General features: G+C 40.8%; 2 protein-coding genes and 1 long non-coding RNA gene across 3 annotated transcripts; all 3 read right to left on the bottom strand.

Annotated features, from left to right (window-relative positions):
* Positions 1–4,341: 4,341 nt before the first annotated feature.
* Positions 4,342–5,993, bottom strand: LOC109200243 (uncharacterized). The gene is made up of 3 exons (XR_002060431.2): positions 5,107–5,993; positions 4,478–4,706; positions 4,342–4,367 (listed from the first exon to the last, which is right to left on the bottom strand). It is a non-coding gene; the product is annotated as an uncharacterized LOC109200243 (long non-coding RNA).
* A 7,297-nt stretch (positions 5,994–13,290) lies between these two features.
* LOC109200239 (uncharacterized) lies at positions 13,291–20,351 on the bottom strand. The gene is made up of 5 exons (XM_019355732.2): positions 19,743–20,351; positions 18,403–19,434; positions 18,081–18,236; positions 14,566–14,658; positions 13,291–14,297 (listed from the first exon to the last, which is right to left on the bottom strand). Exons 1-5 carry the CDS (start codon positions 19,746–19,748, stop codon positions 13,986–13,988), a joined length of 1,599 nt encoding a protein of 532 aa, XP_019211277.1. The 5' UTR covers positions 19,749–20,351; the 3' UTR covers positions 13,291–13,985.
* On the bottom strand, positions 15,032–18,074 carry LOC112846276 (zinc finger BED domain-containing protein 5-like). Its single transcript, XM_025905722.1, has 2 exons — positions 17,639–18,074; positions 15,032–17,561 (listed from the first exon to the last, which is right to left on the bottom strand). Exon 2 carries the CDS (start codon positions 17,559–17,561, stop codon positions 15,534–15,536), a length of 2,028 nt encoding a protein of 675 aa, XP_025761507.1. The 5' UTR covers positions 17,639–18,074; the 3' UTR covers positions 15,032–15,533.
* Positions 20,352–21,889: the final 1,538 nt, after the last annotated feature.

Raw genomic sequence — 21,889 nt, 5'->3', positions numbered from 1 at the left:
AGCTTCATGCTAGTGATGTGCTCTGCTGCCTTCACCACCCTCTGTAGTGATTTACGGCTGCTGGCAGAGCAGCTTCCATAACAAACTGTGATGCAGCTCTTCAGCAAGCTCTCGATCGCACACCTGTAGAAATTTGAGATGATGCTGGCGTTCATGACAAACTTCCTCAGCTTCCTCAGGAAGTAAAGCCGCTGGCGAGCTTTCCTGATAGCAGTGTCTGTGTGAAGGGTCCAGGAGAAGTCCTCGGTGATGTTGACTCCAAGGAATTTGAAGCTGCTGACCCTTTCGACCTTTACACCGTTGATGTGGATGGGCTGGTGTTCTCTGACTGGTCGTTTCCGGTAGTCCACTATCATTTCTCTAGTTTTGCTGATGTTGAGAGTCAGGTTATTTTCCAGACACCACTCGTACAGTGCCATCACCTCCTCTCTATAGGCCGTCTCATCGTTGTCTGTGATGAGGCCTATGATGGTTGTGTCATCCGCAAACTTGATGATGATTTTGGACTCGTGTTTAGCAACACAGTCGTGTGTGACAAGTCTCATTGTGACAAGTAAAGTTTATCTTGCCTGGCTGGGCAGCTCTCCAGGTGCTCAGCACCCCCAAAGCTCTGATCCTAGAATCGCCCCTGTCCTGCAGGTATTCTCACAGCAGTGCTGCTGAACATTAAATGACCAGCAGATGTCAGTTCTTCATAATAAGCAGTTAAACGAGGCTTTGTGTGATCAGAAAAATTGGACTCATTCACAGAGCTTTACCACACCATCACTAGACAACAATGGAATTATTTTAACTAAAAACAAATAATCAGAAAGTCTTCTGCCTGGTCTCGTACCTCTGTGTTTCTGTAACATGAATAATGAGCTGAAACTTTCCTCACGACACCACCGATCAGCTCGAAGGGCCCTCGAGTTTACCTGCATGCATCCTGTTCACCTGTCAGCTGTTTAACACCTGCTGCTTATTCAGGAAACACGCCCACATTACCTGGTGACGGTCACAGTTTAATGTTTGTCAATATAAAATAATTTAGTTCCAATATTGTGAACATTGGTATTGCAAACGCACCATATTTTACAGACCATAAGGCTCACTGGATTATAAGGCGCATTAAGCAAAACTTAATAAGTCAAACTTTACTCAGCTCATTCTTCTTGCTTCCTCCACTTCTGTACCTTTGATTCATTAATGTTTAATTCTCTCACAGCTGCTTTATTCCCATGTTGGGAAGGGCGATGGACACTAAGATAACTACAGAATACTTTATAAGTGAACCTGATGCTTTAATAAGGATTTGGGCTATTTGCATTTAAATTAAATAGATTGATTGACAGACATCAATTAAATAAGTAAACTTGTACCTCAGTAATATAGTTCTGCCACTTATCTGCTCTAATGACTGGAAATCTGATATCCAGTCACCAGCACAGCTCACTCACTTACCCTCACTTACTTCACTGTTTTTGCTCCTGAGCAAATCAGTTTGTTTTAGATTAAAGTTGTTTCATAACTGCATAATTTTACTGAAGTTTAATGTCTCAGCGGAGCACATGTGCAACTGAACCATTCGCTTGTCTTAATTATCTGATGTTTATATGTGTTACACTTTTTTAATCTTTAATTTTAAACTGAAACTAACATTTAAAAACATTTGGTACAATGTGGAAAGAGGAAGAGTATTTCCACCAGGAGCAGAAACGTCTGACTCAGCATGACGATGCTGTTGGTGGATACTGAAGAGCTCAGCCTGTCAAGACAGGATTAGGTTATCGTTTTTAAACATGTTTATTCAATTATATTCTGAGGCCAGTTATCTGGTATAATTTTGGAAGTCTATTAAAATTAAAATAAAATCAGATGTGTGGTCTTTTGGTTGTTTTTGTTCAATAAGCAGATGTTGGTGTTTCAGCAATGCAGTAACTTAAGTTTAAAAGGCTTGTTAGAAACTATGAAACACATCATACAGACTTCTGGACATTAGAAGACATTATGTCTAACAAGCACTGTACAGTTGAATCTGAAACTGAAACGGCAACATTATCTCTTACATTATTTAATTAACTAATTTGAATTGTATATAAACAAATAATGAAACATTTTGAATGAAATTAATGGATAATTCATTATTAATATATTTCTTTAATTGATTATGTACATTTTTAATTAATGACTGAAATAGTTAATTCATTAGTGATGTATGTATTTAATACATCAATAAAATAATTGCTAGTTTACGTAAAATCTGTTTAAGACATCAATATTAAACAGTTAAATTATGATAATGAATACATGCAACTATAACTGATGACATAAAAATGAGGATTTCTTGAGCTAAAGCCAAAGTGCTGACTCATTTGGCATGTTACTCTAAAATGTTTTCCCTAATAACAATAACATAATTACACTTTAGCCACAAGATGGCAGCAGCATTAATATAAGTCACATGTATATAAAGGTACAGTGATTATATTACAGTGATTTTGACAAAAACAAAACAGAAGTTGATGGCAGTGTGTTTTTCCATAACATACCAACCAAATTAAATAATAAAAACTTTATAACTTACAGAGCTTTTTTAGAGACTTTGACCACTGGCAGCAGCCTCAGAAGAGCCTCCTCTGAAGCAAAGTATTTCTGCAGGTCAAACTCATCCAGATCTTTTTCTGATGACAGTAAGATGAAGACCAGAGCTGACCACTGAGCAGGAGACAGTTTATCTGTGGAGAGACGTCCTGATCTCAGGGACTGTTGGATCTCCTCCAGTAGAGAACGATCATTCAGTTCATTCAGACAGTGAAACAGATTGATGCTTTTCTCTGCAGACAGATTCTCACTGAGCTTCTTCTTGATGTACTGGACTGTTTCCTGATTGGTCTGTGAGCTACTTCCTGTCTGTGTCAGCAGACCTCGTAGGAGAGTCTGATTGGTCTGCATTGAAAGACCCAGGAGGAAGCGGAGGAACAAGTCCAGGTGTCCATTGGGACTCTGTAAGGCCTTGTTCACAGCACACTGGTGGAGAGATTGGAGTTTTGGTTTATCAAATAGTTTAGACCACATGGACGTTGTTTGTTGTTCTTCCAGCAGATTGAGTCCAGAGTTGATGAAGGTCAGGTGGACATGAAGAGCAGCCAGAAACTCCTGAACACTCAGATGAACAAAGCAGAACACCTTGTCCTGGTACAGTTGTTTCTCCTCTTTAAAGATCTGTGTGAACACTCCTGAGTACACTGAGGCTGCTCTGATATCGATGCCACACTCTGTCAGGTCTGGTTCATAGAAGATCAGGTTTCCTTTCTGCAGCTGATCAAAAGCCAGTTTTCCCAGTGACTCCATCATCTTCCTGCTCTCTGGACTCCAGTGTGGATCTGTCTCAGCTCCTCCATCATACTTGACCTTCTTCACTTTGGCCTGAACCACCAGGAAGTGGATGTACATCTCAGTCAGGGTCTTGGGCAGCTGTCCTCCCTCTCTGGTTTCCAGCACATCCTCCAGAACTGTAGCAGTGATCCAGCAGAAGACTGGGATGTGGCACATGATGTGGAGGCTTCGAGCTTTCTTGATGTGGGAGATGATCCTGCTGGCCTGCTCCTCATCTCTGAATCTCTTCCTGAAGTACTCCTCCTTCTGTGGGTCAGTGAACCCTCTGACCTCTGTCACCATGTCGACACACTGAGGAGGGATCTGATTGGCTGCTGCAGGTCGTGTTGTTATCCAGAGGTGAGCAGAGGGAAGCAGTTTCCCCCTGATGAGGTATGTCAGCAGCTCATCCAATGAGGTGGACTTTGTGGTTTCAGTCAGGATTTTAGTTTTGTTGAAGTCCAAATTAAGTCGACACTCATCCAGACCATCAAGTATGAACACAACCTGGAAGTCTTCAAGCCTGCAGATTCCTGATTGGTTAGTTTGATTAAAGAAGTGATGAACAAGTCCCACCAAGCTGAACTTTTCCTCTTTCAGCACATTCAGCTCTCTGAAAGTGAATGGAAATATGAACTGGATGTCCTGGTTGGCTTTGTCTTCAGCCCAGTCCAGGCTGTATTTCTGTGTTAAGACTGTTTTCCCAATGCCAGCCACTCCCTTTGTCAGCACTGTTCTGATTGGTTCGTCTCTTCCAGGTGAGGCTTTAAAGTTGTCTTCTTGTCTGATTGTTGTTTCTGGTCTGTCTGGTTTCCTGGATGCTGTTTCAATCTGTCTGACCTCATGTTCATCATTGACCTCTGCAGTCCCTCCCTCTGTGATGTAGAGCTCTGTGTAGATCTGATTCAGAAGGGTTGGGTTTCCTGCTTTAGCGATGCCCTCAAACACACACTGGAACTTCTTCTTCAGAGCAGATTTAAGGTTACGTTTACAGAGTGAAGGAAATATTTCTGAAAATAAGAAATTCAGAAGAATTAATTATAATAAATATCACAGCCTTTCTGTACCCTGAAAGGATGAATCCTATCTGCATATTGAGTATTTGGAGAAATTCTCTTACTGCTCTGCAGATGGTCAGCCATCTCATGCTGCTTAAGTCTCCTCAAGAAGTGGAGTGTGATCTTCAGAAATGCTTCTCTGCAGCTCTTTCTTTCATCTTCATCCTCACCTTCAAACATCTCCTCATCCTCCATCTGGCTCTTTAAAGTTTCTGGGTGATCTGGACTCAGAAGCTTCTGGATCTTCTTCAGCTCGTTCTTCACAAACATGGTGATGTTGTCCTCCAGCCGCTGGAAAAGAAGACTATATGAATTACCCAGTGGTAAATGGACTGGTTCTTATACAGCTCTCTGTGATACTCTGTGCACACAAAGCATTTTATACAACATGCCTCATTCAACCAAGCACATTGTTCTGTGCTTAAATACTTTCTTTCACACTCTGATGGATGCATCAGAGGGCAGCTTGGGTTTAGTACGTTACCCAGTACATTTGTCAGCCAGGGTTTGATTCACAAAGCTTCTGACGAGTAGCTGACCTGCTCACCTCCTGAGCTACAGTCACCCCAATCTGACTGAAATCATGGAGCCCAAACTCTGATTTCTGTTGGACACACTGACAATCCTCTGGTCCACAAAGTGCAGCATAGAGGTGACTGAAAAGAACAAATGTAAACGTAGTACTACAAACCATAACCACAGAGTCCAGGTGTGTTTGATGTTGCTGTGCAGACTGACCAGTGGAAACCTCTGCTCTCTCCTGCTCCACTCTGTGGAGGAGTAATGAATAATTAGCTCATGTTATGTCTGTCCACACACAGACACAAGCTAAAGGTCCATGAAGTGATGTTTGGATGGGTTCAGTCAATCAGATGACTGTCATGGTGAAGCTTTGCTAGTCCTGGTGATCCCACTGAGAATTAACAACTCAGTTTCCAGATGTCTGTAGTTTTCTGCTCAGTTTCTTTAGTCCCAACAGCTCTTACCATCTCCTGCATAAAGCTTTGCCTCCATGCTCAGATGCCCTGGAACAAGGTGCTCTCTTTATATCAGTGACTGGTTTAAAGGGACAACTTGCAGTGCTCGCCAAACTTTGTGTCAGCAAAAGTAGTTCTAATGTTTATTACACTTTTTACATTTTTACACACACAAATCAATGAACGCAAAAACATAAACTTTTCAGATATTTTGTTTTACAATGTTACAAAACTCAGTTCACAACTACACAGTCTGATTTACAAAATATTTATGAGCACAGTTTGAGCCGATGTCTGTCCCGAGTCTGTGGACTCAGTGCTTTTGTTTTGATTGTTATTGTCTTTTGTTACAATTTCATTCTGATTAAGATTTTCTAGTTCTGAGGTTTTGGTTTCTGTGTTCCCTCTGTACTGTGTTAGTATTGTGTCTCTGTGTTCACTTCCTGTTTTATTTTGACAGTGCCATGTCCTACGTTAGTGTGTCTAGTTTGCTTCCCCTTGTCTGGTTGTGTCCAGTTAATCCTGCTGTGTCTCCCTTTTCTCATTCCCTGATGGCTCTTTTGTGTATATGAGCCCTTTGTTTTCTCCTGCTTGTTGCCGGTTCGTCTGTGTTATCTCCCCGTGTCTCCGTTTAAGGTTTCAGGTTAGTTTTTTAGTTTTTTCAGTAGAGGTTATCTTAGCTCCTGCACAGGCCATCTCCACTGCACTTCACCGTTTCAATAAAGCTCACTCACTTCACAGCAGTGTCGGCATCTTGGGTGCTTCATTAAATTCAACATGGCTCGCCCCGCTAGCCGTGACATAAGATGTGAAAACAATATCCAAAAAACATGAGGGACAAACAGGGAATAGTTTGTTTTTTTTTTTAACTTTTTATTTTGTGCTTTTCCAAATTAACAGTACACGCAGACAAAAGTCTGAAAAGGAACACAAAAACAAAAACAAAAACAAACAAACAAAAAAAAAGACAAAAAAACCCAAAAAACAAAAACAAAAACCACTAAAAGTTATAACATACACCTAATCTGTGGGGGAAAGAGAATAAAGAGTAAATATACACATATATATAAAGATGGGGCCAGGAAAGCCCGAGTTCCGGTCCTCTCACCGGCAGGTCCGGTTCCATCCACAATCATAACCTATTTGAGTGCAAAGCGGGGAATAAAGGGGCCCCATTCTCTCAGGGCTCAGCTGTCCGCCTTATGGGGCTGAAACAGGGAATAGTTTTAAGGTGCAGGGCCAACAAACTGAGTCTAGCCATAAACTCAGAGTTGATTGAATTAGCATTTTGAATTGGCTGATCTGAGTTATGAGAAGGGATATTTTACTGTTATTTTATTATTGCATCAGAAATCATACAACAAGCATTTATTGAAGCTAGTGACATTACATTAAAGTTTGTATTACAGTGATTGTTATAACTAGTATAACCATAATCTTTATTTCACAGGTGTTGGTATAATCATATAATCTTTTGTTTCAGGTGTAACCGTGATCATTTTCACACATTGCAGTTTTGTGCTCATTACAGAGTTGTGCTCAAGTTAATAAGGGTTAAAAGCTACAGTCAGCGGGATGTCTGGCTGATCCATTGAGTAAAGCGACTTCAAGCTGGAAGGCCGCACACGCTTACAAACACTTATATCATGTTATTCTTTATGGTCTTTTATTCAGTTATATCTTTTGTCAAACTTTAAGTAGTGTGCATTTGCAATGATTAGTCATTATTTCATTTAATCATCGTCATTAATTGTTAGCTCATTAAAGAATCTCTTTAGGCTGTCGGCCTTATGTTACATCTTCTATTACAGGTATCGTCATAATCCCATATTAACATTTTCTATTACAGGTGCAGTGATAATCATTTTTATATACATGCATTGTATTTTTGTGCTTGCCAAAGAGGGGGGGCTCGGTCAACTAGTGGAGGGTCAGAAACTTTGTTCGGCGACCGAACAATCTATTGTGCTAAGGATCTTGAGCTATAGAAAGAACACGCTTACAAAACACATACTATGTCAGTTATTGTTATCCTTTATTCATTTATATTCCTTTATTAAGCTTTGAATAGTGGCGTTTGATTAGAGCATTTATTCAACATATTACATGTATGATTTCAGTTAGGTTATTGCACACATGAAGAGTTGGCCTCTGTCCTTATAGACGGAGTGAAGGCTGAGGTCGAGACACACACACAGTTAGTGAGTTCAGGTTTAGGTCAGAGATCAACTAACAATTCGCAGAACCTTGTAGCTGCCATGTTGTGTCTTCACAGGGACAGTTGGCTCCAGGAGATAAGGGGGAGTCAGTGCCTGCCCTCGAGACGGAGAGAATGTTCCTTTGTTATATCAAAAGTTGTCAACATTGATTATATTGTACCTGTTTGACGCATGAGGGGGCGTTCTAATACCCTGATTTTTACAAAACTGTTGTTGTATGTTTTTTGGGGAGAGATCTTTTGCTGTCTGCGTGCAGTATTCATCTCCCACACGTGTGTTCATTAAAATCATTGTTTTGACTTGACCCGGCCGGACCAGTGTTGTTATTTTGGTTTTCCCTCTTGTATCCATCCCCAATATTTTGAACTCGTAACAGTTACTTCAATCAAGTCTATGTTCACTTTGAGTTAAGATTATACATGATTAATGTAAAAGAAAAAAGCCATCATCAGCAACTGATTCTGATTCAGCAGGTTTTCAAATCTAAACGGTGCCCATCCCTAGCTGGCTGTAGTTAAACCTCTACTTAAAAAGCATCCCTAGACCCAGCTGTCTTAGCTAATTATAGGCCAATCTCCAACCTGACAATCCTTGGAAGAGTAGTTGGGGGGAGACAATCAGAGGGGCAGTGTGATGATCTTAGGTTACAAACTACCGCAGTCAAGTCATTAAGGGAGACGGGATCAAACTGCTCTAAGACAGCTGAGCACACAGGAGAAAGACTCGGATCTGAGGCAGCAGTCGGCGAGACAAGAGCCCTAATAGATAGAACCTTGTTGTTAAAAATGCTAAAACATCATCACAAATACTTGGTGAAGAAATGACTCCGACATTATCACGTGAACGAAGAAAACGATTGAGGACATTAAAAAGTACCTGAGGCCTGTGACTGTTTACTGACACTAAGTTTAAGACAAACTGTGACCGCAGTTTTTACAGCTTCTTGGGAAGAAAGACAGAAAGTCCTTAAAATCTGTAGAGAAACATACAATCTGTCCTTTTTCCATCTCCTTTCAGCGCGTCTACAGTCACGTCTGAGGGAGCGCGTATGTTCATTCAACCACAGCTCTGATAAATGCTGAGCGCGCAGAGTCCTGAACGGAGCAATAGAGTCCAAAATATCAGTGCAGGTAGAACGAAGAGTGTCCGAAAGGTCCTCAACACTTTAACAGCTGGAGTTCATTATTCCAGAGTCCATAAAGGCAGCAGAAAAAGCGGCGCTGTTAGAGCATTAAGCGCTCGCTTTTTACGCGCTGAGGCGCACGGCTTATCTACCGAGCAGCGCAGCGTTACAGTGAACAACACAGGAAAATGATCGGAGATGCCCAACTCAGACATTTCAGTGATGCACACATCCAGCCCGTGGGAAAGCTCCAAGTCTAGTGTGTGACCTTTTTCATGCGTGGGACCAGTAACCCACTGGGTCAAGTTAAAAGAGTCAATAATATTTAAAAAGTCCTTGACCAGAAGTTTAGAGTCACAGCAGACATGGATGTTGAAATCACCAAGGCAGCATCATTAGAAGACATAGCATACATTTTTACTGCTATGCAGATGACACGCAGCTCTATCTGTCCATGAAGCCAGGTAACACACACCAATTAGTTAAACTGCAGGAATGTCTTAAAGACATAAAGACCTGGATGGCCGCTAACTTTCTGCTTCTTAATTCAGATCAAACTGAGGTTATTGTACTCGGCCCTGAAAATCTTAGAAATATGGTATCTAAGCAGATTCTTACTCTGGATGGCATTACCTTGGCCTCCAGTAACACTGTGAGGAACCTTGGAGTCATTTTTGACCAGGACATGTCCTTCAACGCACATATTAAACAAATATGTAAGACTGCTTTCTTCCATTTGCGCAACATCTCTAAAGGTAGAAATATCCTGTCTCAGAGTGATGCTGAAAAACTAGTTCATGCATTTATTACTTCCAGGCTGGACGACTGTAATTCTTTATTATCAGGATGTCCTAAAAACTCCCTGAAAAGCCTTCAGTTAATCCAAAATGCTGCAGCAAGAGTACTGACAGGGACTAGAAAGAGAGAGCAGATTTCTCCTGTTTTGGCTTCCCTTCATTGGCTTCCTGTTAAATCCAGAATTCAAAATCCTGCTCCTCACCTGACCCGACCCCTATGGCGCCTCCTGTGGGTGGTGGGCCTGCGGGAGGATGGGCCCATGTCCCCTCTTCAGGCTGTGCCCGGCCACCGGACGCTCGCCCTCGGGCACCCTCCCCGGGCCTGGCTCCAGGGCGGAGCTACAGTAACCCTATCCCGGGCAGGGTAAACTGTTCCCTCGATGTTTTCTTCATAAGGGTCTTCTGAATCGCTCTTTGTGTGGTCCCTCACCCAGGACCAATTTGCTATGGGAGACCCTACCAGGGGGCAAAAGCCCCCAGACAACATAGCCCTTGGGATCCCTGGGACACACAAACCCCTCCACCACAATAAGGTAGCGATTCACTACCTTTCTGCCCCAAGTGGAGGAGTTCAAGTATCTCGGGGTCTTGTTTGCGAGTGATGGGAGAAGGGAGCCGGAGATCGACAGACGGATTGGTGCTGCGGCTGCAGTGATGTGGACGCTGCACCGGTCCGTCGTGGTGAAGAGAGAGCTGAGTGTAAAAGTGAAGCTCTCAATTTACCGGTCGATCTACGTCCCGACCCTCACCTATGGCCACGAGCTGTGGGTAGTGACCGAAAGAACGACCCAGGACACGCTGGCCTGGGAACACCTTGGTGTTCCCCCGGATAAGCTGGAGGAGGTGGCTGGGGAGAGGGAGGTCTGGGCTTCTCTGCTTAGGCTGCTGCCCCTGCGACACGGCCCCGGATAAAGCGGATGAAGATGGATGGATGGATTTTTTTTTCTGCTTTTGTGCTACAAAATGTTCAAGCTGATTAAATTCATTAGAATAAAAGTTCAGATAATTTTCTCATATTAATGTTGGAGGTAGAAATTCAGGTAACTTTGCAAAAAAACTTACAGAAATTTCCTTCAAAGATGGAGTTTTTATTTTAACACTGTGAGTACATTTCAGAGCCTGGACTCTTTTACCTTTACTTGAGTAAAGAAGTTGAATCAGTATTTGAGCTTTAAGAGGCTATTTTAACACTAACATCAGTCCTTCTACTTAAGTATGTTTGCCTCTTTGTTTACGCCTAAATTAACTTTACTGTTAACGAGTTTTCATGTTTCTGTAATCCACCAGTGTGCTCATGCTTTTTTAATTGAAAAGAGATTTTTAATGATCAAATATAATTATTTTTGTTATTTGTGGATTTTAAATGTCCTTGACAGAGACAGATGATAATCATTATCCTGCACTGTGGTCTCAGGTTTGGTCGAGCTCGCACAAAGAATGGCTGCTATGTTGAACTTCCTCCTGGGATCTACACTAAGAAGTGAGTCCAACATTAGCAGGGTCTCTTTCCTTTATCTGGATTCACTTTAGCATTCACAGCCACGTGAAGCTTGTTATTAACTCGATAAGTCAACCCAGGGTTTCAGCTGAGCGTTCACATGAAACACATGGTGTTGGCAGCATCTGATCAATCATATTGATGGAGACGTGTATCAGCAACAGAGCAGCTGAGTTTGCAGAAGGAAGTCAAACTAAACCACAGGAACAATATGAGGAGATTACACACATAATAAAATACTAGCAGTAACACAGCTGCTGCAGACAAATCAGTCGTGTGATGGTGTGTGAGAGGAGAAGGACTGTAAAGGAGTTTGGTGTTAAAAGCTCTGTATGAATGTGGGAGACTTTGAATAACAGGCAGCAAAATTGCTGACTGTGAAAGTCACCAGACTTATCAGAGCTCTGTGATTAAGACCTGTAAGAACACCTATTTGTACTTGTTGGCATTATATCAAACACACACGTATATTAAGCCTTTGTTTGAACTCTGGTTGAATTTGTTACTTTCAGACTGTGAAACATCACAGAGGCTGCAGCTGCAGATCTTTGTTTCACCTGGAAATTTACTTTAAATGTTAGATGGAAAATGTATTGCTCAGTTTAACCAAAGTAAGAACAATAATCCATAAACCTTCATAAAGACAAACATCTCCCCAGAACATTGAGCTGCTGAAGTGTCACTGAAGGGGAAAACTATTTGTCCTCCTCCATCCAGCAACACCTGAAACACCTGAGTGGAAGCTCCTCCCTACACTGTGTTTGAAGCAAAGCACAAAGGAGACACCTGCTGGAGCAGCTGGAGTCCTACAGACACTCAGCCTCTTCACTACACTCAAAAAAATAATTCATTGGATGAACCTAATTTTATCTTGCCACCTATATTCCATCTAAACAAATCATGTTATATTAATCCATATTGATTGTGTTGTTTCAACACTAAATATGTTTGTAAGCAGAGATGGGCAGTAACGCGTTGTAACGCGTTACTGTAATCCGATTACTTTTTTCAAGTAACGAGTAATGTAAGGGATTACCATTGCAAAAACGGTAATTAGATTACCGTTACTTTCCCGTAGGAACGCTGCGTTACTGCGTTACTAAAACCGTGAGTTTTTTGCGAGAATGTCTCATGACAGTGACGTAAGCGAGTGCGACGTTAGTGACAACAGCTGTCTGCAGATCAACAACGGATAATATATCGAGTGTGGGAGAGAGTATGAGCATGCAGCGTTTAAAGCGTGGAAGTACTGACCTTATTTGGAGTTTGATTCCATAAAAAGTGACAAAAACATTAGTGTCCGTTGTGCGTGGGAAGAAAACTTCTTTTTACAGCGAAAAAACCCCTAAACTTCCAAGCAAGCACCGAATGTGCTACGACTGTAATGGGAAATTCACAGAGAAACTCGCGGAGTCTTCAACTGACCGCTGCAGCACACCTGCACCAGGGCAAACCTCCACCTAAACCTCCTGCTTTACAGGTGAAAATAGAGCAACTAGTCTTTGACTTTATTTATTTTCTGCTGTGTTTTACTTGCATCTATTTGAAAGAGTGAGTGTAAACACAAAAAAAATATTTTATTTTATGTGCTGGAATGTGCAGAAAATAGGTTTAAATGTTAAACAAATTTCTTCCAGTCAGAGAATGTTGCATATAATTGAAGTTAAAAGATTAAAACTAATAAAACAAGTTTTAAAAAGAGACTTTTCCATTTGATTGCATTTTGTATGATGGATTATGCAGAAAAAGTAGAATTGGGCTGAAAGATCTATCGCTTTATTACCTATTCAGGTTGTAAATTGTGTTTTTAAAAAGTAACTAAGTAACTAAGTAATTAATTACTTTTGAAAATAAGTAATCAGTAAAGTAACGGGATTACTTTTTTGGGGAAGTAATCAGTAATTAGTAACTGATTACTTTTTTCAAGTAACTTGACCAACACTGTTTGTAAGTGTAACATAATTTAAACATTAACATTTAGTTAATTTGATTTTTATTCAGTTAACATGTTTGTACCAAGTTAGTCTAATTAAATTAATTTAAATTCATGTTATATTGTTTAAACACCTTGGCACATCAAAAGTCAGTCTTGTTACATGAACTAGTAAAATATTTGTTTGTTACACCAATGTTAATCTTGTTGAATGAACAAATGTAATTTATGTCTGTAGTACTTACACCAATCATGTTTCAGTTAGTGTTTATATTGCTTATGTAAACATTACTTTTAATTAAATTAATGAAACATAATACATAAATGATAACTTGCAAAACCATCTCTTTTATTTTGCTTGAACATTCTTAAAACAGTTGGCAGGATCCCAGTTCAGCCTAGCTTTCTCCCCTTTAACCATCTCATACTAAGACCACAGAACTTCCAGATCAAGACATGCTGACTGAAACAAAAAAATACAATAAAATAACCCTAACCCTAATAATAAAAATGAAATAAGTCAGTTGAATAGTTTGCAGACAAAAAATATTATCCCTAAAGCAACTTTTGTAAAATGTAGTAAAATATGCATTGCAAACAACAATATGTATTTTAACACAATTTAAAGCTCAGACATAACATTCAACATTACTATGTTGCTTGCATACATTAGTACTCCATTTAATCAGGCTGTATCCATTAATAGTGACTTTATGCTATTTAACGTGTGGAGAAAACATTCAATTTTGAGTATAACTGCTCCACTCAAACAATTTGTGAAAACCAGTGTGCATTTGCCTTTGTAACAATTGCCCATCTGGCAAAAATCCGTGTTTACACTTCAAGTGTATAAGACTTTAAGTTATGAACGAACAATCTTTGTCTAATAGCCACAGAGCAAACCACATAGTTTATATGAACATTTTATAACTTACAATTAAACTTTAAAACGGTAAACACATATTTGCATTGCAGAAACCTTGAAAAAAATGTCTGGCATGCCTGAGTCTGTTTCAAGCTCATTCACCCCATTAGCTTGTTTTTTAGGAACTGTGCCTTGGATGACAACCTCTGCCCATCCAGCTTCATGATAATCTTTTGCAAGACTTCAAAAGTGCATTTGAGCTCCGGTGGGTAGCTTAGGTTCAGACAGTATATCAGTCCAAATAACAGAGCACAAGCAATTGCAATGCTCCTCAAACCAGTGAGAACCTCAACGCCTTCAATCAGGACACCGATGTTCTCTGGGTCATCTCCAGGCTCCGCACCCTCCTGATGTATGACATACACTCCCATCACAGTTTGTTCCATGGCTTCAGTGTTGGCCTCAGTGTTCTGTGACATAAAATATAATAATACATTTGTTTGAGTCTAGATATGAAAAAAAAGGAATTCAGCAATCAGCGTGAATATGCTGATATATTTACTAAATTCTATGTCTCTGGTTTCACACCTCAGAAATTTGACATGAAACAAAACAAGGACCAATTGCAATATCTTTTATTCACACCTGGTGTCACATTTTACCATTTCATATATCGAAATTACCCATAACTCCTGCAGCAAATTACATAACACAGAACATCTTGTGAATCTAACTCACCGTATATTCCTTCACAAGTTTCTCATGGTCTTCATTCAGGTAGACACACAAGGACTTCAGGATGCATGCTCGCCTTGTATGTATTGTGTCATCCTAAGAAAAAAAGGGAATCCATAATGACAATATTTAGCTTTTAGGCAGCAGTTTGAAAAAGGAATACTTGGTTTGGAAGAGTCCAAAAGGCCACATGGTAAATAGACTGGTTCTTATATAGCGTTTTTCTACTCGGAGCACTCAAAGCTGCCTTTATACAACAATTCATTCACCCAATCACTTTTTCTAAACTGTTTAAATAGCCTGTATTTATATAGCGCTTTACTTAGTCCCTAAGGACCCCAAAGCGCTTTAGACATTCAGTCATCCACCCATTCACATACTGGTGATGGCAGCTACATTGTAGCCACAGCCACCCTGGGGCGCACTGACAGAGGCGAGGCTGCCGGACACTGGTGCCACCGGGTTTAGTGCTTACTGTCTAACATTCATACACATTCACACTCCGATGAATGCATCGGTGAGCAACTTGGGGTTAGTATCTTGCCCAAGGATATTTGGCATGCAGACTGGAGGAGCTTGGGACCAAACCGCCAACCTTCTGGTTAGTAGCTGACCTGCTCTACCACCTGAGCTACAGCCACCTCAAAACATCTGTCTAAACCAGTGCTTCCCAAACTTTTTCCAGCCACGTACCCCTTGAGACATGTCAGCCTCAGCCGCATACCCCCTGCTACGAATGAACTCCTAATTAGTGTCTAAAAATACATCGCAATACCACATGCATACAAATAAGTACTGCACGATTATTTTTCACCACCAAATGAATTTATTAATATATTTTAGTAATGACAGAATTTCGATAACGAACTTTACTACTTAAAATCAGCAGTGTATCAAAAGATTTATTAGAATTCACCATTTTGTCGAGAGCATAAAGGCCAGATATGAACTTTCATTAAACAGAATTTTATTTAATGTGATGGATGTGCTTGAGCAGAGGCACACAGCTCTTCAATGTTTGGCTCAATTTGGGAAAGGCTGAGTCTTAAATCGTTTTCCACACAAAGTCTTGCTCTGTATTTTGTTTTCATGTTTGTTAAAGCAGAAAATCCCCTTTCGCATAAGTATGTGGTGGCGAAAGGCATCAGAGTCTTGACAGCGCGCTTAGCCAGCGCGGGCTGTTCAGTGCGCAGTCCTATCCAGAAATCCGCCAGGGTCTTTTGAGCATGTTCAACTTTTAGAGCTCCATCTGTGGCGATTTCAATTAGGCTCTCCTGGTCAGACGGTGATAACGAAGTAGGCACGGTGGTGAACGGGTGACGTATCCAATCATTTGAGCCGTCAGTCTCTGGGAAGTATCGGCGTAACTGCGCCGCCAGCTCCTCAAGGTGCACGTTACATTCGCGCTTTACACTTTTTGATAGTGTGAGATCATTTGAGCACAGAAAATCATGCAGCACGGGAAAGACTTCAGTGTTGTTTGCATTCATGCAGTTCTTCCAAAGGTTTAACTTCTTTATCATGGCCTCAACTTTATCTTGAACATTGAATATAGTTGCAGAAACGCCTTGTAATCCGAGATTGAGCTCGTTCAGACGAGAAAATATATCACACAGATAAGCCAGGCACGTAAGGTACTCTTCATCATGCAAATGTTTAGACAGCTCAAAGGGATGGTTACTGAAGAAAACTTTAAGTTCATCCCTCAGCTCAAAGAAACGGGTCAGCACTTTCCCTCTAGATAGCCAGCGAACCTCTGTGTGGAGTAATAAAGTCTCATGCTCGCTGCCCATCTCATTGCACAACGCAGCAAATAAGCGGGAGTTCAGCGGCCTGGCTTTCACAAAGTTAACCATTTTTACACTTGTGTCCAAAACATGTTTCAAACGGACAGGTATTCCCTTTGCTGCAAGAGCCTCTCGGTGGATGCTGCAGTGTACCCAAGAGGAATCTGGCGCGACTGCTTGCACACGCGAAACCACACCTCCGTGTCTCCCAGTCATGGCCCGTGCGCCATCGGTACAGATGCCAACACATCTGTCCCACATGAGTCCATGTGTGTTCATGAATGTGTCCAGCTTTTGAAAAATATCTGCGGCAGTTGTCCTTTCTTCCAGCGGTTTACAGAACAGCATGTCCTCCTTGATGGTTCCTTCATGAATGTAGCGCACATATACGAGGAGATGCACCAGGCCAGCCACATCCGTGGACTCATCTAGCTGTATTGCATAAAATTCACTGTGGCGTATGCGCAGAAGTAGCTGCTGTAAAACATTTTCTGACATTGCACTGATGCGCCGTGAGACAGTATTGTTTGATGATGGAATGGACTGTATCGTCTTTTTTGCCTTTTCACCCAACATTGTCCCTACCATATCTAAAGCAGCAGGGAGAAGGAGGTCCTCCACAATAGTGTGGGGTTTGTTGGTTTTAGCCACTCTGTAACTGACCATGTAAGATGCTTGTAGTCTGTTTTTATTCATAAGATCTGGCACTTGAATGCAGGTTTTACTTGTTGAAAGTGATTTTAGCTGTCGCTCAAAATATTCTCTTGGTTTATTTTTCAAATGGGGATGATTTGTCTCTAAATGTCTGCGCAAAAGTGAAGGTTTCATTGAGTTCTGAGACAATACTTTTACACAAATAACACATTGTGGCCGGGAAAATCCACCAATAGTTATACACGTGAACCCCAGCGAAACATAATTGTCATCATATTTGCGCTTCTTTGAGGAGGTTGTGTTACAGTCCAAGCTGTCATGTTTTCTCCCACTTTGACGCTCCGCATCAGACACTTCATCACTGGCTCCAGCTATGCTAGCCGCTTGGCTAGCAACAACAGATACATCCGTGCTAGCATCCAAATCTGAGGAACACATTGTTTTTGAACAATCACCTGTGCGGTCACTGGAAAATGCATCTTCAGATATGAGCTGATCGGTTGTTGTGGCCGGTGTCTCTGTGGTAGGGCCTTTTTTTCTTGTTAACCACTTGTCCATTTTCGTGCAGCACTGAATGCTTGGAGGCAACTTTAACTGTTCGGTGTCAGTCATTTGGGCAAGTCACGCCCATGTATTTTGTTAGAGCTATTTTTCGCTGAACACCAGAGGGTGGTATATAGTCATGTATTTGAGAGCCACATAAAACTGCATTAGCGCAAATTTGGGCTTTTAAAATTTGTGATCCCCATTCAAACCCCGACCCTCGCGTACCCCCTACAGCCAGTTGCGTACCCCCGGGGGTACGCGTACGCTAGTTTGGGAACTACTGGTCTAAACCAAATCAGACACAAAATGAGGCAACTAAACACTAATGGTTTTTTGTTCTTTTTTTCATTTTGATCAAAATTAACCATACGATTTTATCAATTACTTATTAATATAAGACTGATGCTTATATAATTTGTATAAAATATGAAAATCTCTTAGGACTTTTGCCTACCATATGTATAGATATCTTTGCTCATAAAATTGCCAGATTATGGGCATAAAAAGTTCTTAAGCACAGATCTAACCCACCTTGGAGATGGCCACCATGATGTGTCTCATTTTTCTGCCAGCCACCCCACCTTTGCCTCGAAAGAGCTCCATCATGCGTGGAGTGTACAAGTCTAGCTCATAAAAGAATCTAGATAGCAGCGGTACTGTCGATATGCGCAGGAATTCCTTGTCAATCTGAAAAACATGAACAATGCACTTACAATATGCACCAGAGGAAGGACATGCCAGGAATTATTAGCTGTTTTATCACTATGTTATGTCAATATTAGTGAAGCAAGAAATAACTGGTCAACCATAAACACACTCTTGCGACATAAAGCTAGACATATAGGACATGCACCTCTTTCTCGGTGAACAGAGCTGGCCATCTGCTTTTAAAATCTGCAATGAAGGGCTGTCCTTGAATAACTTCTTGCCTTCTGTACGAAAAAGTCTTCTGCATTTTCATTGTCACTATATTGTCATTGTTTCTCTTCTGAACCTCTGAAAGCAGTGCAATTCTCTCTTTTTCCAGGCTGTCAGTAGTTTCTCCTTTTGGATACTGCGGACAGTAATTGACTTCTGCTCTTCTAGGCTTTTTCATATTCAATGCTGCCTGACTTTTGTCTTGGGCCTTGTTCTTTAGTGAATTTACCAACACCTCAGCACAGCCTAGGCCTCTCAGTTTGGTCCGGACATTGGCCATTTTATACTTGAGGCTAATTTTCCAACCATAACAGCCATTGAAGGATCCCTGCTCCCTCAGACAAGGATGCTGTTTGACAAGGGCTTCTGCAACTTCATTCAGGTCATTGTCAGTTGGATAGACTTTAAATGTTATTATTTCTTCACCCAGCCTTTCTAAAAGGTGGGATTTCAGTTTTGGTGAGGGGGTCAAATGAGTTCCACCAGCAATGAACTCAGCATTGGCCTTTTCAAGTTGCAGTTCAGCCTCATAGCTGAAACGAGGGACTGTGAAGACACTTGGCCACACTGACAGTCTTGTAGACGGTGATGAACCTGACGATGAAACGGGCCTTGTATTGTCTGTGTCTGCTGAAGAGCTTGAAAAGGAATGTGTTGGACTTCGCACTGGTTGACACGTCACTCCCTCATCTTCTGTAAAACTTTGCAACTGCACACTATCCAAGTATACAACCTTTAAAGTTGCTTTATCATTAATTTCAGAGATTGCAGTCAGATTTATGAACTCATTTCCGAAATCAGGATCTTGATATTGAAGACGAAAATCCTGTTGCACTCCAAAATTTGTCTTTACTTCCTGACACAATTGCTCAATGGAGTCTGAAATCCCAGCTGGTAAAATTAGTTTCCTGGCATCATCTTCTCCGAGAATGATCCTCAGTCTTATGGGCTGGGCCATCATGTTGACCTGGACAAATATCAAATATTTAAAAAATAAATAAAGATGTACTTATTGACTATTGTGCGAGTGTGTGTAACAAATCCTAATGTCAACGATAATTTGATGATGTCACCATGGCCTCTAGGATTTTTTTTACTGGAGAAGGAAAAGTGAATAGTGCATTTTCCAGATTTGTCTTGCATTCTTCTAATTAATGACAATTCTTTCATAAGATGCTTAAAAGAAATCTACTCTCAATAAATTAAGTAGCAATTGGTCTGCAAAGTATGATGTATTATTTACTGTGCCAGGTGATATAGGGGGAAAATACTTACAAACATCACTCCTGTTTACCCTGCAAGTTAGTGTGTCTCTTCAGAGTAACCAGACGCAGGCCTCCCACTGAATAGGCAGCTAACGGGTAGTCATCGAGTAGTTCCCCATGCTCAATCAGAGACACCTCTCTCACATGTGACATGTCAAGTTCAAAAGCTCTGAAGTGCTCTCGATACCAAGCAGATAACTTTTTTACAAAAAAGTATATTCTGCCATGCAAAATAAAAATCTGCAGAATTTCTGCAAACTCCGGCAAACCAAATAATTGCCCATGAACAACTATCATTCCTGTGCTGTAGTTCATGCCATTGTATGACACGCTTTTTGTAATATGGACATCAGTTTCATCAGGTAATCTTTGCTTTATAGCTACTGCGATATCACTTTTCAGAACATCAACTGGTACTGATGATCCAACATTTACCATTAAAGGTGTCTTATGGTCAGAAGAGTGCAAGTCAGAGGCAATCACGAGCTGATGTTTTTTGGCAAGTGTAACAGGTATGTTCTTAAAACAGTTTGTATGGCGAGCAATTTGTTTAAAAAAACTATGTTTCGCCTCAAACCTCATTGTCCATTTGTGGACAAGAGTCCCAAAATGCCAAATCAGAGCAGGGTAGTGCTCCAAATAATGATGTTTAGGGAGAAGACTGTTGTTTGGAAAAAGTTCTTGGTATCTCTGGCGATGTTCACTGATTTTACACTCAAGGTATGAAATCGACTCATCAGACTGGACAGGGGCTACAACAAGCTCCACAATGTCCTTCAGATCCAAAACAATATGCCATGCAGGTTCATCCTCTGGAACAAGTGGACCGATAATTAGAGGCAACAAACGAAGTAGAGACCAATTTTCATGTGCATTTCCACCAATATTTTTTTTTAATGAGAAAGTCTGGGGAATTGCATGAGGCCGGTTGGTTTTATCTGCCCATTTATACTCAAAATTTTGGATCAAGTTGTTAAGTTTTTCTAAGGTGAAATACTTTTTAGAGATTAAAAAAGAAAAACAATGCGCAAGCTCCACTGGTATTATGCCCTCTAGCAGATCATGTGCTACATCTGGAGGGTAGCCTGCAGTGACATGAAAATGGCTCAGATTCTTACTCAAAATACAATACAAGCACTTGCTGTTTCTTGTGCACGCTTCAAATGGAATTCATGAAGTTCCGGTGTTCTACGCTCAAAATCACCAGCAGTCACTGACTTTATTTCAGATTTTTTAGCTGTACAGAATCTGCATATGTATTCAGCAGAAAAACTTTCCACAAAACCTGCCAGCCCATGGGCTCCTAGGTTGTCAGCTATGACGCAGCTCACAGTTCCTTTAATACACTCGTTCAACTGACTGATGAACACACCATGTTGCTCCAAAGTTACCAGATCTCTCAAAAGTGGATCAAAGACTTTTTCAAACCCAAATGTCCTCAAATCTTCACGCTTGCAAAGGATTGCCAAATAAATGGATGAAAAGGCTGATTGAGAACCAGGTGGTAAATTGCCCAAGACCCAATATACACCACAAAGCTTGTGCTTATTCCTTGAGGTCCCAAGAGGATTACAAACCTCAAAATCATCAATATAAAGGTTAATAGAAATTCTCAACTTCTCACCATCTAGAAAGCTATTTCTTTTATAATGCTCACCATCTCGAAAAGATCTGTAAACCCTCTGATCACCGTTCAGATTCTCTCTATTTTCTTGAGCTATTTGTTCTTCAATCACTCTATCCAGCAATTTATTGTGACTCAATATTTCCTGCAATAACTGTAATAAAGGGATGTACTGAAATGTCTTCCTTTGGTCTATCGATAAGAAATACTCAACAGGCTCTACAACCCTAAAATTTTCTATGTAGTATAGTTTTCTTTTATAAGGAGTGGCAAGAGGGCCACACTTTTCCAATATTTTAGCCACAGGGTTAGAAACACATACAGAATTTGCAAGCTCTTCAATAACAGCCTGACTAATATGGAGGTTATGGCTCTTAAAAATTTCTGTAATTGTACGCTTTGTCAGAGGTACACTAGCTGGACTCAACAGAAAAACTAACTCCTCTAAGAACTCATCTAATCCTTTTGCTGGAACATGAAATATGTGTTCCAATTTCAACAATATTACTGCTAATTTCCGTTCAATTAGTTCG

Source organism: Oreochromis niloticus, linkage group LG3 (genome assembly GCF_001858045.2).
Source record: "Oreochromis niloticus isolate F11D_XX linkage group LG3, O_niloticus_UMD_NMBU, whole genome shotgun sequence".
In the NCBI taxonomy this organism is placed as follows: domain Eukaryota; kingdom Metazoa; phylum Chordata; class Actinopteri; order Cichliformes; family Cichlidae; genus Oreochromis; species Oreochromis niloticus.
The sequence above is the reverse complement of the archived record's forward strand: the minus strand, read 5'-3'. Positions and strand labels throughout refer to the sequence as shown.